The sequence below is a fragment of the Eublepharis macularius genome, chromosome 8 (genome assembly GCF_028583425.1).
Source record: "Eublepharis macularius isolate TG4126 chromosome 8, MPM_Emac_v1.0, whole genome shotgun sequence".
NCBI classification, from domain to species: Eukaryota; Metazoa; Chordata; class Lepidosauria; order Squamata; family Eublepharidae; genus Eublepharis; species Eublepharis macularius.
This window is the reverse complement of record NC_072797.1, coordinates 140,939,439-140,955,823: the sequence shown is the minus strand read 5'-3', so window position 1 is coordinate 140,955,823 and position 16,385 is coordinate 140,939,439. Positions and strand designations below refer to the sequence as shown.

The 16,385-nt window shown below is 43.4% G+C and overlaps 1 protein-coding gene across 1 annotated transcript in view; it reads right to left on the bottom strand.

The window, feature by feature from the left end:
• Positions 1-1,840: 1,840 nt before the first annotated feature.
• The window catches only part of TEX15 (testis expressed 15, meiosis and synapsis associated), a 49,778-nt gene continuing 35,233 nt past the window's right edge, over positions 1,841-16,385 (bottom strand). Inside the window, exons 9-10 of the mRNA XM_054987628.1 lie at positions 13,920-16,021; positions 1,841-2,731 (exon numbers count right to left, since the gene is read on the bottom strand). Coding sequence (XP_054843603.1) covers positions 1,841-2,731; positions 13,920-16,021 — 2,993 coding nt within the window. The remainder of the gene's footprint in view (positions 2,732-13,919; positions 16,022-16,385) is intronic.

The window sequence follows — 16,385 nt, the reverse complement described above, 5'->3', positions numbered from 1 at the left end:
TTTAAATGGTCATAATTAACTACAGTAGTCTGTAAAAAAATATTAAAATAACGTTCTATAAAATGAATTTCGGACTTAAAACAACTTAATATACACATACAGCAAGAATTCTAAATAAAAAAACGTGAACATGAAGAGCACACAGGAAAAAATGTGGTTGCATTTGAAACAAACTGACTCCCTCTAGGTTTAATAGGACCCAATTGGCTGAAATCTAAGCTGGATTTAAAAAAAAACCAAAAACAGCCGTGGAAACTTTCTGGCAACCTTATCATACAGGTCCCTCTGAAGAAATATAGGCAAAATATGTAGGAGACATCAACTTTAATCAAAAGTTTTTTTTCCTCACTGCACCAATCGCTTTTTTGCCGTTTCTTGTTCTGTTTAGTGGTACAGCCCTCTCGGTTGGCATTTTATGTTGGTTTTGAGATCTAAGCAGCCAAGCATTACTGCTGTATAGATCCATCAGTTAAAAGTGTCAAGCTCAAAACCAACCCAGGTTTTGGTACCAAGTCTGACGAAAGGGTCTCTGTAATAATGTCAGAATCCAGTACTCGCACAAACACCACCAAAATGAAACAGGTCAAGCACAAAGTGGCCACTCAAATTCTGATTTGGCTTATTTGCCAGTTTTAAGTAACTATACAGTTGAAAATATTGAGTAGCTATCATTCAAGTATGTCTATGCAAATATTTTAAATGTTCAATGTCTTTATTAAAGAAACTTTACAACTACATGAATTTTGTATCAAAAGGCCACCACAGAAATAATTCAAGACCCAAGATGATGAAGAAATAACTTAGTAGGCAACTAAAAATACAGGAACACAGTCTTTAGTATTTTTTAGTACAACCAGTGCAATGCTCTTTGTTACTCTCTGTGTAAGAGTCAGGTCCTTAGCTAGGATGTTGCCTTCACTGCAACAGGACAAACTTCTGCTTGTATTACAGCAGCTACAGCCTACATCCAATCGCCACTAGTAGTTTTAGTTTCTTCTCAATGGAAGTGTTGACATCTCCCCTGCAGGGGAGACAGACAGGGCAGTTCTAGTCCTGATCATGTCAGTCGTTATCATGCTCAAGAATTGTTTCAGAACAAAACTAAATTATCTCAGCAAATATGCTTCTTCAAGCAGGCATTTCTCACAGTAGCACAACAGCAATGCAGAGCATTTCCAAATAAGAATTGGGTGTCTGTGTTGTGCTTGCTGCGTGCTTGTTGTACCCACAAGTACTTATCAGCAAACGCTTCACTGGCAATTTCCTCCCAGTCAGGGTTATTGATCAGAGTTGGGGAGGGGGCCCCCATTCCCAGTGAACAATCCACCTTCCTCTGGTTCTCCCCTGCAAATGCTCTTCTCCCTGGCATCAGCATCACTCAGTTTTTAAAATAAAAAAAATAAAGAATAGCGCAAAACCATTCTGACAGCATTGGATGTTCAATTTACATGAGGGCTAGTTCAGTCCCTTGAAGTACCTCCACACAGAGCAGTGCAGCGCATAAAGTAAAAGGAGACCCAGTGTGCCCCCACAGGTGCCTCTGCCACTTCTCCGCAGTGATCCATGCCTCTGAAAAACGTGTTTCTGTGCACTTGTGTGAACTAGCACCAGGAAGTGAGGGACAAGTTGGTTCACATACTACTTTCTTCATGCTGCAGGCATTTACAGGTTGCTCTACGGGGAAGAATATCTAGCCTCTAAATCAGCACAGATTCAGGTCAATATATTTAGATTCAAGTTCTCAATGGTTTACTATTTTATTAAAAGGTATTTCGATGTCTAAGCCAAGTGCTAAAGCCGAAATGTTACTGATGGGTACTTAGAGTAGAACCACACAGATTCACAAGCCAGGACTGGAAGAACGCTGAAAAGCAGCTTGTGTTGGACGATGCCTTTCTGCGTACCACGGCGGCCATGGCTGGCAGCTGTACGGAAAGTGTTCTGTAGCGCTGAAATAGCCATACGCTGGATAGGTCTGGGCAGAGTTAAAGCTTTGTGATTCCCCAACCCCAAAATGACAAGACGACTGTGAATAAAACACACTGGACTGTGTGTTATACACCACGCTGGTGGCTGTGAGCACGGTCGGATTCAGGGGCTGCATTTCGTAAGAACGGAACTCCTGGTATGTCTGAGTAACTTGGTGGCAATGGCTGCCGGTCTGATAGACGTCCCAAGAGTAGGAGGGACAGAATGTCCTGTAAGTGTGCACAGAATAACTATGAACACGAGGCGTTTCCTCTACACGTTCATTTTGGTAAAAAGCAGCACATTCCGCAGATGTTTGGGCATTTGCAGTGGAAAATGGATCTGGACACAAAGACTCCAGTTCCCTGAATGTATTTATTTCGGGGCTTGCTGAGGAGGCTGCGTTACAGGCTGCTGCACAGCCGGGCACAGGTCTGTTTCCATGCAGGTCCTCATTTCTGCCGAGCTCCAGAGGCGTGGCCGTGTCACACTGAGGGATCCAACCTGACGCATCTCCTGTCACGCTTCCTTTCAGGCCACAGTGCAGCTGATTTAGTGTGTCTAACAGAGAAGGGTCACCACTTGGTCCTGAAGACGGGGAGTCCTTGCGGGATGCTTGTGGGGACGGCTCTTTTTCTGAAGGTGCACCTTCGCCTCCCGCCTCACAGACGGCAAAGCATTCCTGCTGGTTTCCTTTTGAACAACTCTTCCTGTTCTCGTTGAAGTCTTTTAGGCCAGTTTGGGTTTTTTGATTGTTCAACGTCTTTGAGGGAACAAGGGTAGAACTGGAAACATTTGGGGGAAACTCAACACAGTCCACGGGAGAGGCAGCTTTCAAACTTCTTGCGTGTGAAGGTGAGAGAGAGGGTCTATCTTTTTTATTCCAGGTATTGTCAGAGGAAATTCTTAACTGTAAATCTTCTCTTTCTAGAGGATTAGGTCTTGCTCCCTTTCTGTGAAACAAAAAAATATTTAGAGTTCCTAAGGGATTTTAAAATCCATTATTTATTACAGTATTTTCTAGAGTGTTACCATATTTACTTGAATGTAAGACAATCCTTAAAATGTTATAAACGATTTTGTTGGAGTTCACTGCAACATGTATGCGAATGTAAAAGACCTCCTTTTTTAAAATGGCATACCTTGTGAAAAAACATAGCCATTTGAGTAAACGCTGCATTATGTAACAGCATAAACAATGGGGAGTACAAAACCAGAGTGGAGGCAGTCATGGAGATGCCATCTTGGAAAAGGAGGGACAAGATCAGTGCTATGGTGTCAGTTCCTCCATGCAAATTTATCCATATGCTGCGAGTGAGTGAGTGAGTGAGTGAGTGAGTGAGTGAGTGAGTGAGTGAGAGAGAGTGAGAGAGAGAGAGAGAGAGAGAGAGAGAGAGAGAGAGAGATTGAGATTTTTTCAATGGATGTTAGAAGCTGAGTTCCTATGTGGAGAGAGATCCACAGGCATAAGGAAGGGGACACATTATTCTAGAGTTGTGGATTAGTACTTTGGTTACAAGTATTGTACATGAAATTCAATTCCATTGACCAGGGCAATGCTGCCATCGTGATAAACTACAAAGTAGTTTCTACAAGGTTTATTCCAATACAGATTTCAGCTCAAAATGGCATAATTACTGGGCACTCCCACATCATGTGGGTCAAAGAATTATGATTAATACTCCAGCACTTCAGGGGTCCATTATGTTCAGCACATGAGCTTTGCTGATAAAAGTTCTATTAGGTTTATGGTAGAGGCTTCGATAGAGGCGAGCGCTAGCATGGTGTAGTGGCTAGAGTGTTGACCTAAGGTCTGGAGGACCCAGACTCGATTCCTCACTCTGCCATGGAAGCTTACTAGGTGACCCTGGGCCAGACACACACTCTCAGCCTCACCTACTTCACAGGGTTGTTGTGAGGATAAAATGGAGGAGAACCATGTAAGCTGCTTTTGGTACCCGCTGAGGAGGAAGGTGGGGTATAAATAAAAGAAAAAGAAATAAATGGCTATTCAAATTACTTATTCTATTCCTGCCCAGGGTGTCATATGCATACTTTGCTTTTTATCAGGCAGCCCGGGATACAGCAAGGTGGTAGGATCTGAGAAGTCAAGGCAAATGGGAGTTTGCTGGCCCTTCCCAGGTGCTCTAGATAGCTCAGCCGAGTCCAGATGCAAGGGCATGTTGCAGTGGCCAAGTTGCCAGTTAGAATTGTTAGAGAGTTTAAAGGTGTTTTGCAATGCACGGAGATCTCTATTAGGTAACCAAATCTATGGTGATAATGTGTCTCAGGCCAGGGTCCATATAAATGGGTAGGCCACAATTTTTAGATCTAGGTTGTACCATGTCAATTTGACGTGAACATACGGGTCAAATAACTAGGTAGGTCATTGAATGTGTTTATTTAGCAAAATACTTCGTAACTCATCTTTTGTTGATACCCCAATTTGGCACTATTTGAATTTGCAGGAGGGAAAAGAGTAAAATTTTCCCAACTTCAGCGGCAGTGGTTACACTTTTATTGATATATCGTTGTCACAGACATATGTTAAGTATTGTTTTCTGGAAAATATAGAGTAATGTGGATTTATGTATCTAAAATTCGCTCTTTGACCTTACTTAGTGTTGGATCTGTTCTGCAAACCTTCCCTCAGTGTGAGGAACCTTCCCTCTGATGCAAGACGATCTTCCACAGGTGTCTGGAGAACTCCTGTGTCAGGAGAACACTCCTCAAATTGGGGGAAGGTACCTACTGTTAGCAGAACACACCTGCAGGATCCAGTTATTTCTAGTCTTGTAACATAGCCAAATATAAATATTTCAAGGTCAAAGTTGCCCTGGTCTCTAACAGTCCCAAATGTGTATGTAATGGTCAAAGGAGGGGCAGCATTACCTACACCTATGAATACTAGGCAATGTTTCTCCAGGTCCATGACCTCTGCGCACCGGGCATCACAGTCAAATAAAGAGCGATAGGTATAAGCTCAAACAGCACAATCGACAACCCTTCAAATGGGGGTAAGTAGGAGTGGTGTATCAACAATATAATAATTCAAATGTGATGCCTACTGGCTGAACACAAGTCTACTCTTACACCCTCCGTGAACTGAAAACTTCTGCACAGAATTGTTGAGCAAGAATTATAATTTTAAATGGAATTTAACCTCAGGAAAAGCATGGGAGGAGGAGATAAGGTACGTAAAAAAAAGCAGACCCGAGACTTGCCAGCAAGCGGCAGAAAGCTGCATTTGTATTTGGTAAAGTTCTGATACTACCTGACAGCTGTTCAGTAGACCCCTCAAACGCAACACTGTTTCTGCCAAACAAGAGTACACAAATCACATGTAACGGGAGAACAAAAACAAGGATTTGAAAGCTTTGCTTAAAATTCCATGTATCCATCTGCTTACTCAAGAACAAACATACAAGGCAGAAATCTGAGTTCAGAAGCTTGGTCTGAGATGACTTGAAACAATCATTTTACTGAAGAACTCAGTTTTGTGACGACATTACTTTAGGCAGTCCAATATTTTTCCAGGCATATTTGAAGGCACTGGTTTAGTAGAGTCGGTAAATTCATAGGGAATTTCAAAACTAAAATACGGGTGGCACCGAATTATAAAAATCAAGTTATACCAGATCAAAAAGATAGATCTAGTGAACATTCATAAACCAGTGAACAATATCTAAGCATGTTATAAATCAAACTTTTTAGAAATCGTAAAAAACTAGCAGTACACTTTTGGCAGAAATTTAAGCTCAAACAAATTTCCATAAAGTTTCAAAATATAGCCAATATTTCACGTCTCAAAATAAGGACATAAAATACATCTCATCTTGAACTGGATATCCAGTATTTAACAGTGCTTTTTAAAAATTCTGCTAAGGATTTCTGTTTTTCTCTGGATCTTTACATTTTGGGTCTGTCCACACAAATGCAAGTCCAGCGCTTAACTGCTCATGGCTTGGTGTGGCCTGTGACTCAATGTGCTGTCCGGCTCCAATGAAAAACACTGACTCTGGAAGTTACAAAAGTTCTATCTGAGCAGCTCACCATGATCAGAGATAGAACATGTATATTTAACCCTGCCCTTTCATTAGGACTTCCACTCAGGATAAATAAAAACAAAGTCTTCTGGAAATAAAGGAAACACCTTCAAGTCCTTATGACAATTAATGTGACCTTCTCTCTCAGCAGAGGCAACTGAACTCCAAAACTAGAGATGTAAAATTTCCAGAAAGCCACGGCTGCAAACTCGCCTGCAGCCCAGTTTGCGGCCCACAGGGGGTAGCGGGGTGAAGGGAAAGGCCGCAGCCGTGGTGTGGGGCCCGGCAGCTGGCCTTGTGGGTGGGGCCCGGCAGCAGGAGCTTCCTTCCGGCCTGCCAGCGGAAGACGGTCACAGAGCCAGCCGGGCTGCGGCACGGGGCTTCTTAACTGGCTTCCCACCCACCCCGCCCTCGTTCTAGGGGCCGCTGCACGTTCTGCATTGGCTTGGGGTTTGAAAATCTCCACGTTATTCTCGCAGCAATTCTACCACCGTCACAACTTTGGGATAGGCGGTTTTGGCATTGGGCATGGATCCTTCTGGGGAAGAAACAAGGCCACAAACCCAGCCTCCCCATTCTTGGGGATCCTCCTAAAGGATCTTGGGGTGAGGCACTGCAGGGACAAGCCCAGCTGGGGGCTGCCGAGGCATGCGTGCTCCCAGGAGGTGCGTGCCCGAGTGGCATCCCACAGCCTGCCATCCTAGGTTTCCCCGTCCAGCAGGCTGGCTGAAGGGCTGAGGGAGTCATCAGCCGGCAGGCCGGTCGGTCGAGGTTTGGATCCATGCCCTACGCAGTGCCAAGGCTCCATAAGCTGTAACCAATACAGTGATGGCCTTTTAAATCCCAGCAAGTCACCTGCTGCTGCCTTGCCCTCGGGCCCCTCCCCTCCCCTTGATGCTGGGCCTGCAACTGTGAAGCCACGGGGGGGGGGGGCGGGGGCGGGATTCCCTGCTTTTTTTTTTTTTTTGGAAGGAGGAGGGAGAAATTTGTGGGAGAAAACATAAAATGTAACCATGCTTACTTTTCTCTTTCATGGCATCTTTTATAACTTAGTTAAGTATATAAATTGTACTAATTTGCGTATTTATAGGATTCAAAAGTTGACATGCCTTACGGGGCAGTTCTAAGGAGAGTTACACCTTTCCAAGTCCATGGGCTTAGAGGAGCATAAATTTTGCCTAGGACTGCACTGCTAGTTTTCTACAAGCAAAACTGCAAATAAAGCCAGAGAGAGCTGCAAACTGTTGCACCCTATGTTATCTTAGCACCTTTTATTTATTCAAAAAGAAAAAGACCTATTTGATAGGTTTTTTAAAGTGCTCCCTAAGATTTTCCAGTCTCTCCAATGGAAAAATTAGGAAGAAGTCCTTACAAAAAATACAACAGGGCACCCCCCCTTGTTTTTCTTCCTGAGCCCTCACACCCACATTCAGAACACCAGTTGTACTTGTGCAGCTAGTTCTCAGGCTCTCATGGAGTCACTCTACACGAGACATATTACACATGAAGAATGTGTGTCAAGAGATGCAATGTTAGCTGGGAAGGATAGTTTAAAAAGACAGAGCAGGTGGCAGGGCAAAGGCTTTGCTAGACACTGGAGCTGTGTGAAGGGGGCTGTGAAATGCCAGTAGGGAAACGTCAGCCCATTAGAACCTCTCCAGGTCCAAGCCTGGATCTGGAAGGCAGCTCCAGCCCGTTTCCATTCATCACTGCCCTCTGCTGTTGTGATCCCACACAGTTTTAGACGAGAGGTGAAATTCACAGCCTTCTGGGAGGCGAAGATGAAATTAACAAACCTTCTGAGGAGCGACCTCTGCCTGCTCTGTCTTTTTAAACTATGCTTCCTGCCTAACATGGCATTTCCCTACACTTGACGAACACACGCCGAGGCATCTCGTGCAGAGAGACTCATGGCTGTCTGCCAGGATCCAGCTACCACTAACGGGTGAAGGGAAGGTTACCATATTTACCTGAAAGACAGCCCTGATTTTAAGACCACCCTCTTCTCAAAAGGTTATACACAAAAGCAGATGCTCCTGAATTTAAGACAAAACCCCTCCTCTCAATAAAAAGAAGGTAACAGACTGGCTTTTAAAAAGCTTGAGCAAGCCTCCAGAAGACTAGGCAAATGCTCAGATAACATTTTTAAAAAGCCAAACCTGCCTGAAATTCATGGGACGGAGCAACAGCTGATGTGGATTAATATTCTGAGCCAGAAACATTGGACAGCAAAGGGGCAAAGGCAGGGGGAAGTGAAGTTTGCGCTCTGTGTGCAACTGTGAACCACCTGCCCCCCCCCCCCCGCCCCGTTCCTGCTACTTTTCACTGTTCACCTGGGCAGCAACTGAAGCTAGCCAGTGACTCCATCAGCCTGCCACTGTATCACTTTCACTGCTACTCCTCTCTGCTGAAGAATGAGTTCAGTGCACGCTTTCTCCAATGCTCTCCGCAGGCACAGTGAGGGGAATCACTTCTGCTACCAGCCCTGTACCGCCTTACCACGGTGCCTCTGCAGAGTTCTCTACTATCCAAGTGGAAGATGACCCCTCCCCCCTTTTAAGAAAGTCACGAAATATAGATGCATATAGATGCCCCGCTGCATCGCGATCTCAAACCTCACTTTGTTATTTTCAGGGTAATGTGTTTTTCAACACTGCAAAGAAATTATCCTCTTGTTTATTGGATAGTTGAGAGGATTGGAAATATGACAGCAGATAATGGAATGGGTGGAAGACTTAATGGCAATAAAATACACTTAGAATGGTGAAGGATTTTTGTTTTGTGGCAATAAATGACTAGTTGAATTAAAAAACACACAAATACTTGAAGCTACCAGTAGCATCACCAATAATTAATGCTATTTTGTACATATTACGATAGACTTAATTGTAAATTATTATCTTGCCCTCATTTTTTATGCATTTCTACTGATTAAAAATGAAGGTTCGTATCACCTGACATTTTTACTTCTCAGTATTTTTATAATATTGCTTTTGCAAGTACTTGCAAAATGAGCGGCTTGTTGAATACAAAAAATTGTTATAGTTCTTATCTTGAGGAAAGGACATTATTTTTTTATTTTACCAATAAGGGAACGAAAGAATATAAAAAGAGTCCTGCTGGGTCAGACCAGCAATGCTTGTTTTGAGGCCAGGATGCTAAAATAAATCAGAGCCAGTTATCCCTGAACTCTGCCGTCTTCGGCTAGAACACGGGAGTTCTATTCAAGAGGGCCTACTCCTTGAACGAACATTATGAGACACTGTGGCTGTTCTATGATTTAGTACTGATACCTCAAATGTCTGCAGGTTTCTTGTTCTTGTTTCTTTATTGTGGTCCTCAGTGAAGCAACAATCTAACAGGGGAAAAAAAGCAATTTAAATTCTGATACGAGAATATCACATGCAGTATTTCCTTTGCCAATTTTCAAAGTATGCTCAGTATTCGACAGAACACATTTGATGCATTTCTTTTTACTGCAGTCACCATCATCTTCACACAAAATGCAACAAGGCTTGTTACAGAAAAGAAACAATAACTAGAAAATATTAAGTTATATATTAAATAGATATTTCTTTTTTTAAAAAGTGAAATTTTGAACAATGGTAAACTGCCCACCTATTTGATATTTATTTTTTTTATATGCTGCCTTTCCAGAGATATGCTTGAGGAAATTCACAACTTCAAATATTCTATAAAGCTAAGCATGCGCTATTTTTTTGTTAAATAGCACCATTTGAAAGCCAAAACAAGAGTAAGAATCTGGATAAACTAATCACAGCACGCACGAGCAAAAAGATTACTGCTTCAGAACCTCTTCCTGCGTACACACATTTTAGAACTGAGGGGCAATTCAAAGGCCTGCCATATTTAGGCCACCTAAACCTGATTCTGCACGGTAGACACAACGTAGAAGCTGCTACATCTCCCTGATTTAACCGTTAAATTAGGTGGTCTGCAACCTCTGGCTCTACAGCCCAATGTAGCTCAGTTTGGAACCAAACATGGGTTTTCAAAAATGAACATCAAATCTTTAAAATAAATTATTCTGTAGGGCAAAGAGGTGGTGGATCTCTCTATCACCTTATGTGCGCGCGTGAAGTGTGCGCACCGCTGGAAATGTGAGATGACATCGCTTCTGGGAAGTGACGCTGCTTCCCGGAAGTGACATCTCTTCCTCTTCACTTCCACTGCCACATGAAGTGGCAACTGCTAGAGGGTATTAATGACTTTAAAAATGATTAGAGAAATGTGTGGATGAAAAAGTCTGTTCCATATCATGAGTAGCAGTGGGAAGAAGGGAAAGGCTGGGGAAGAGGCCGAGGAAGCAGGCGGCCCGGGAGAAGCTCCACCCGAGGAGGCAGCACACGGGTCTTTGGGCGCTGGGGATGGGGCCACCAGTCACGTGATCTTTTTTCAGAGGTGCCGGATCTCAGATCCCGGGAGATCCTGCTGGAAAAAAGTCCTGCTGTAGGGATAGGTGGGAAGCTACAGTAACCACTGGGAAGCAGAGATTTTTACGAGAATAAGGGACTTAAAAGCTGCTTTACAAAAAGGGAAATGACAGACTCAAACTGGGGCCAGGCATCTAAGTGCAAACCATGCACAGACTTATGGCACTGCCCTAAAACCATCACACAGGCTGCTCCTGTGTACACATAATAAGGGCCAAACGACACATTCAGGTTTTGTTTCCCAGATGCAGCTCGGGCTCCCTTAACCAACACAGAACGCTACCATGAGAAGACAGGCTCTTGCTCCCTGCCCCCATCATCCATCTTCCTGTATGGCGTTAGTGTCCCCGCCCATTTTTGCTGCTCCTTGTGGAGTAGTCTGTGCATGTGAAGCGGCAAAACCAGGGAAGTAACTGCCCCTCTGCACTGTTTTCTCATGGGGAAATGGCTTGGAGGGGGAGGCAAGCGCCTTTACTCATAGTGGTGGTGTCCCAAGTCCATTGGGGCTCTCCTTTGTGTGGCTGTGGGGAACCCAAGTTGGGTCCAGGGAACCCAGGCCCAACTCCTAAACAAACATGTGTTCAGCCCTTATTGGTCACCATCTTCCTCCTGGATCTTCCTCAGGCGAGATGGCCAGTCAGCAAGCCCATTCGACCAGGGCTGCCCCACTCCGCGCTTATGCTGGAGGGGGGCCTTAGGGCTCTGTGTTAAAAAAAACCTACAAATCGATTAGAAATGGTATCAGCAGACATGGGTTTCAACCTAGGGAAACCGTCACTTCTAGCTTAGTCCTGAGCGCTGCTTCCTTATAAAAAAAAACTTGCAGCAAGCAGTGTTTGGGCTGGAGAAATGCACAAATTATTAATCAACACATCAATGATCAGTAATGTTACATTGTAGAAAGTCATGCTACAAATGAGCGTTCTGATACTGGCTCTTTGTTGGTCACCTCCTCTGAATTTCTGACGTTGTTTGGCTCTTTAATAGTAAATGGCGGCAGACCCCCGAATCCGATTATGCACCAACTCTCCACGCTTCCGCTGCACGATGTGACTGGTGGTTCTTAGTATTAAGATTCTCCTTGCAATAGTTTTATGAAGCAGCACTGGGAACAGGTGCCCACAAGGGGGGACCCTCGAGAAACATGGGGGTGCAGAACTGCTGGGGACAATTCTGGGCTCCTCCCTGCATTTCTAAGTTGAGTGTGGGGGGGGGGGTGGAGTTGTGGGGGGGGTGACTCCTCTCCCCCAGGCTTTTCTTGCCCCCCGTCTCCCCCAACCCGTCTCTCTCATTCTTACCTACTTCCTGCTCCCACTCCTTCTCTGTCATTTTTAACTTTTCTTCTCCCACCCTCTTCTCCTCTTAACCCCCCACTTTTCTGTCTCTTCTCCCCTTCCCCCCAACCCATTCCCTGTCAACTCTATCCCTGTCTCAACCCATTCTCTTTCCCCATCACCCCTACCCCTTGTGTCTCCCTCTTCTTGTTTCCTCACTTTGTCTTTACCTTGTTGCCCCACCACTTATCTCCTTCCCTCTTCCACCGACCCTTAGGCAGTGAGGCGGGGTGGGGTGGGGGGAGGAGATGCTGCCTGGCTGGCAGGTCATTGGGAGAGGTGACAGGGGCTTGGCGTAGCCCCAGGGAGAGAGGCAAGGGCTGCTCCAAGGACACCGCAGTGCCAGATCCAGGAACGTCACGGCCCACACCTAGGATGCAGAAGCTGGCTTTGGATGCAGTCAGGGGCTGGGCTGGGGCCCGTTCCAGTGGCTGCCTGTGGCACATCACTTTCAGTAGCCTGTCCAGTTGCCCACAAGAAGTCTGTGCACATGCTCAGGCATGAGGGTAATGTATCTGGGGGTATTTAAACCCCCCACCAATGTTTTTTTAAGGTTCCAGATTTTTCTGCAACTCTGTGAGAAGTGATAAACGTTGTAAGATACACTATTCAAAGGCAGCCACGTGTACTACTGCTACAGCAAAATTAAAGAGAAATCCAATGAGTACCTTAAAGACTGACATTTATTGCAGTATAAGCTTTAAAGAATTACAGCTCACTTCCATTAAATGTATGGGTTATACAACAACAGCAGATATACTTATACTTAAAAGCAACAAAAAAGTAGGAGTGGGGAGAGGTTACAAACAGAGGCCAGTTTAAAGCAATAACCAAAGAGAAATGAATCACTTCAAAGTGTGCTGCAAAGACAAGGGCCGACCGTTGATGGGCAGAGCAAGGTCAACATAAAATCAAGTAATTCTTCATGCTTTTAAGTATAAATATAGCTGCTGTGGATGTGTATCTCATGCATATGACAAAATGAGTTCTGACTCACAAAGCTTATAGTTTTGTAAGCCTTTAATGTGCCACTGATTAACAATTTAAAGCTGTCCCTGAAACATTTCCAAGAAAATCAGCAGGAAAAATGAACTAAAAACAAAAGCATAATATTACAAAACATCTTCTAGCAAAGATAAAACTTCAAAGTAATAATAAAATAATAATGCACCTCTCAGCTCTTTTCCGTTGGCGGCCAAAGCAGAGCCTCTGCAGTGAGAAGTGGCTGCAGCTTCTCCTCACCCCTGCACGGGTTTTGCATGTGCAAATCGACCCACAGAGCTGCTATTGGTTCTGCTGTAAAAACCATGTTACTTACATGGAAGCATGTAATGTTCACAATGACACCAACAGCATCTCCATTAGGCGGTCAGAAGCAGCAAAAACAGCACAGGAGAGACACTAAAGCTACTTCTCCCTGCATGCTGTGGCCATAAACAGGAAAGAGCTGGTGTGCACGGGAAGCACAAATCTCCCATTGCACATGTGACACAAAGTCCTTGTGTAGCTCCCCAACACACACAAGGACTTTGTAATGTGCAGTGGACCCAGAAGCTCCAACTGCATGTTACAGAATCCTGATGTTAGTTAGGGAACAGCACGAGGACTTTGCATCAGATGCACAATATGAGTTTTCCGTCTCCCCATCCTGCACTTTTCTGCTTGGGACCAGAGCAGGAAGAGAAAAGCAGCATTGGCCTCTCCCCCCTGCTGTTTTGCATTTGCAAACTGCCCAGAGCGGCTACTATTGGCTTCCCTTGTAAGTACTGTGATTTTAAAAATGGAGTCCGCAGCTTCTCCCATCAGGCCATTTGCATATGCACAAACACCAAGTGCAGGCAAGCTGCTTTGGTCACAAGAAGAAAGAATGTGTGTGCGCGCTCGCGCACAAAATTCTCCTTGTTATGTCGGATGCAAAGTTCTCATGCTGTTCCCCAGTGAACACAGGTCACTTTGTAACGTTTAGATAAGCTCTCTACTAGAAGAGTAGATTAAACTCACAGGACCTGATCATCATCTGAATTTAGCAATTCAGTGACCCAGATTCAATATACAATCAATCCAATGAAAGGAGGCTTAAGTGTAACAATCTGAGAAAAAACGCCGCGTGGTCTTACCTTTTTCTTTTTACTACCTGAAGGATTGTTCTCTTCCTGGTCATAAGAATTATCTTCTGAAGTTATACAAGCGGGCCGCTTGTGGTTCGAGCTGTTACATCCATTCTCATCCGTACGTGTTTTCACACTGCCTTGTTTTTTCAACTGACGAGATTTTTTCCAGTTTTTAAGCATTTGACATATGACCAGATGAAGAGGCGGCTTTGGCTGTTCAGTACAGATGAATTTCATATGCTCAATAGTTCTCAATATTTTCATAACGTGAGCCATTTTCCCTAAATCCTTCCTGTCTGCTAACATCAATTTTTCAAAGAATGAATTAAACTGTTCATAGTTGTATTCCAGTTCAGTTAAATTGCTCCCGTAATTTACAGCAATGGTATATGGTACCAAGTCGACACACATGCAGATGGAGGACGCAGATGTTTCTAGGTGCTCTCTTATCTGTAAAAGCTCTGCATGCTCTCTTGTAAGAAGCTGAAGTGCATAGGAGCAGTTTAAGCTTTCTGCATAGTCATAGACAACATTCAACTCATCTTGAAGGTCAGAGATGGCAGACTCGATCATTTCTAAGAGGTTACCTTTCCGGTAACAAAACGAAGCCATGTTTATCTGGCACTGCAAAAGCTCGTTCAAAAGGGATAAATCAAACCATAAAAGACTTCGAAATTGTGGTTTATCTTCTTTCCTTGCTATTGAATTTTGAAGGAAATTGATGGTCTCATACAACATTGCCAAGTCTGTGTAAACCTCAACAGCTTCAGGTTTTAAACGGATGGCCCTTACACTGGGGCTGTTCATGAAACGCAGTGCGTTTTCTTTTGTGATCAACACTTGATCGACATCCTCTTCCTGTATAATCTGAAAATACTTTTTCAGGACTTCCAGATGTTCTGTACATCTGCAGAGGTGCTCCTTTAGCTTGTCAAGATTTACAGATTGTGCCTCATCCAATATTTCTCCAATACAAATATCTGGATATGAAATCAAATAATGTCCGATGTCATCATTTGCCTCTCCTTTCACAGCTGCCTTTTCATAATTGCAGGGTTCTTCTGCACATTTTCTCAGGATGTATTTTTCAGAAGCACAATTAGAGTTTTTCTCATAAATTTCATATAGTTTAGGAAGGGCAGCTTCATATATCCTGAGCAACTGTCCTTCCCCATTTTTAAAATCTCCATTCATAAATGTCGATCTTTCTTTCCAAACACAACTTACAGCAGCATTAAAAAATATATGCTCTAACCCAATGAATGAAGATTTTATATTCCCGTCTTCACATGTTCTTATAAAGTCTATCTTTGTAGAAATAATATCCATTATAATCCCCAAATGCTCCATTTTTTCAGTATTTAAAAGAACGCCTGACAGATTTCTACATGTGTTTATTAAATCCACCGTATCTTTTCTTGCATTTTCTAGCTCTTCTATTGTATCACCATAGTTAGCTCCACAAATATATGGTTCAGAAAGGAAAAATTCAGACAAAAGGGAATTAGTTTTCATGGCTGCTTCACATTCAGTAATTTCGCGTCTCAATTTCAATAAGCAATAGTAAGATTTATTTTCCAATCTTGTGTTCTCAAACTTGTCTAATAATTTTTTGTGATGACTTCGTAGCTCATTAAGAGCATTATATTTTAAACTCATCTGAAACGCTGGATAGAAATTAGTCTGTTGTTGATAACCTGACTGTCCACCAAACAACTCATTACACAGTGAATCATCATACCAAAGCAAGCTACGAACCGTGCGCTTACCTTCTAAGTACCTCCTCTTATTCTTTATAAACTCAACTACTTCCGTTATAATTTGTATGTTGAGAAAACAGTCTAAGGCACATGGTTTTAATGTAGCCCATATGTTTTTTTCTGCATTCTCCCTCAACACCAAGACGTGTTCAAAGGAGCAGTTCTGCTTTTCTTCAAAAGCTCTGATGAACAAAGGAAGGATTTTTTGGCAAATGGTAACTTGTTCTCGCAACACGTTTAAACACAAGGTTTCATCTGCCTTCTGCAAAATCTCTGACATTTTCTTTATAAAATGAAGAGAGGTTTGTTCAATTTCTTCTTTAAGTTCGGAGTCACTACTAGTTATGTCTGTGCAGTTGTTAGGATGTTCACCTGAAAGGTGTCTGTCTTTTAACTGACTCTCAGCATTTCTAAAATTCGGATTGTTTTTATTTTGCAAGACATCATCATGGGCACAAGGTAAGAGTCTAGCTTCAGTAATAAACCCCTGCTCTGAATAGCTTAATGGCACTATTGAGTGACACCGAGTCACCTTTTCAGCGCTGGTTCGGGAAGTCTGTCTGTTTGGAGATTCCTGCCTAGGTGTCACTTGGCTTGTTTGTGTCTCTCTCTGTCTCTCAGTTTTATTATCTGATTGTATGATGGGTTCGGCCAATGATTTAAGTATCTTATTCTCATACAATTCTTGCTGTTCTACTTGCTTTTCGGGACA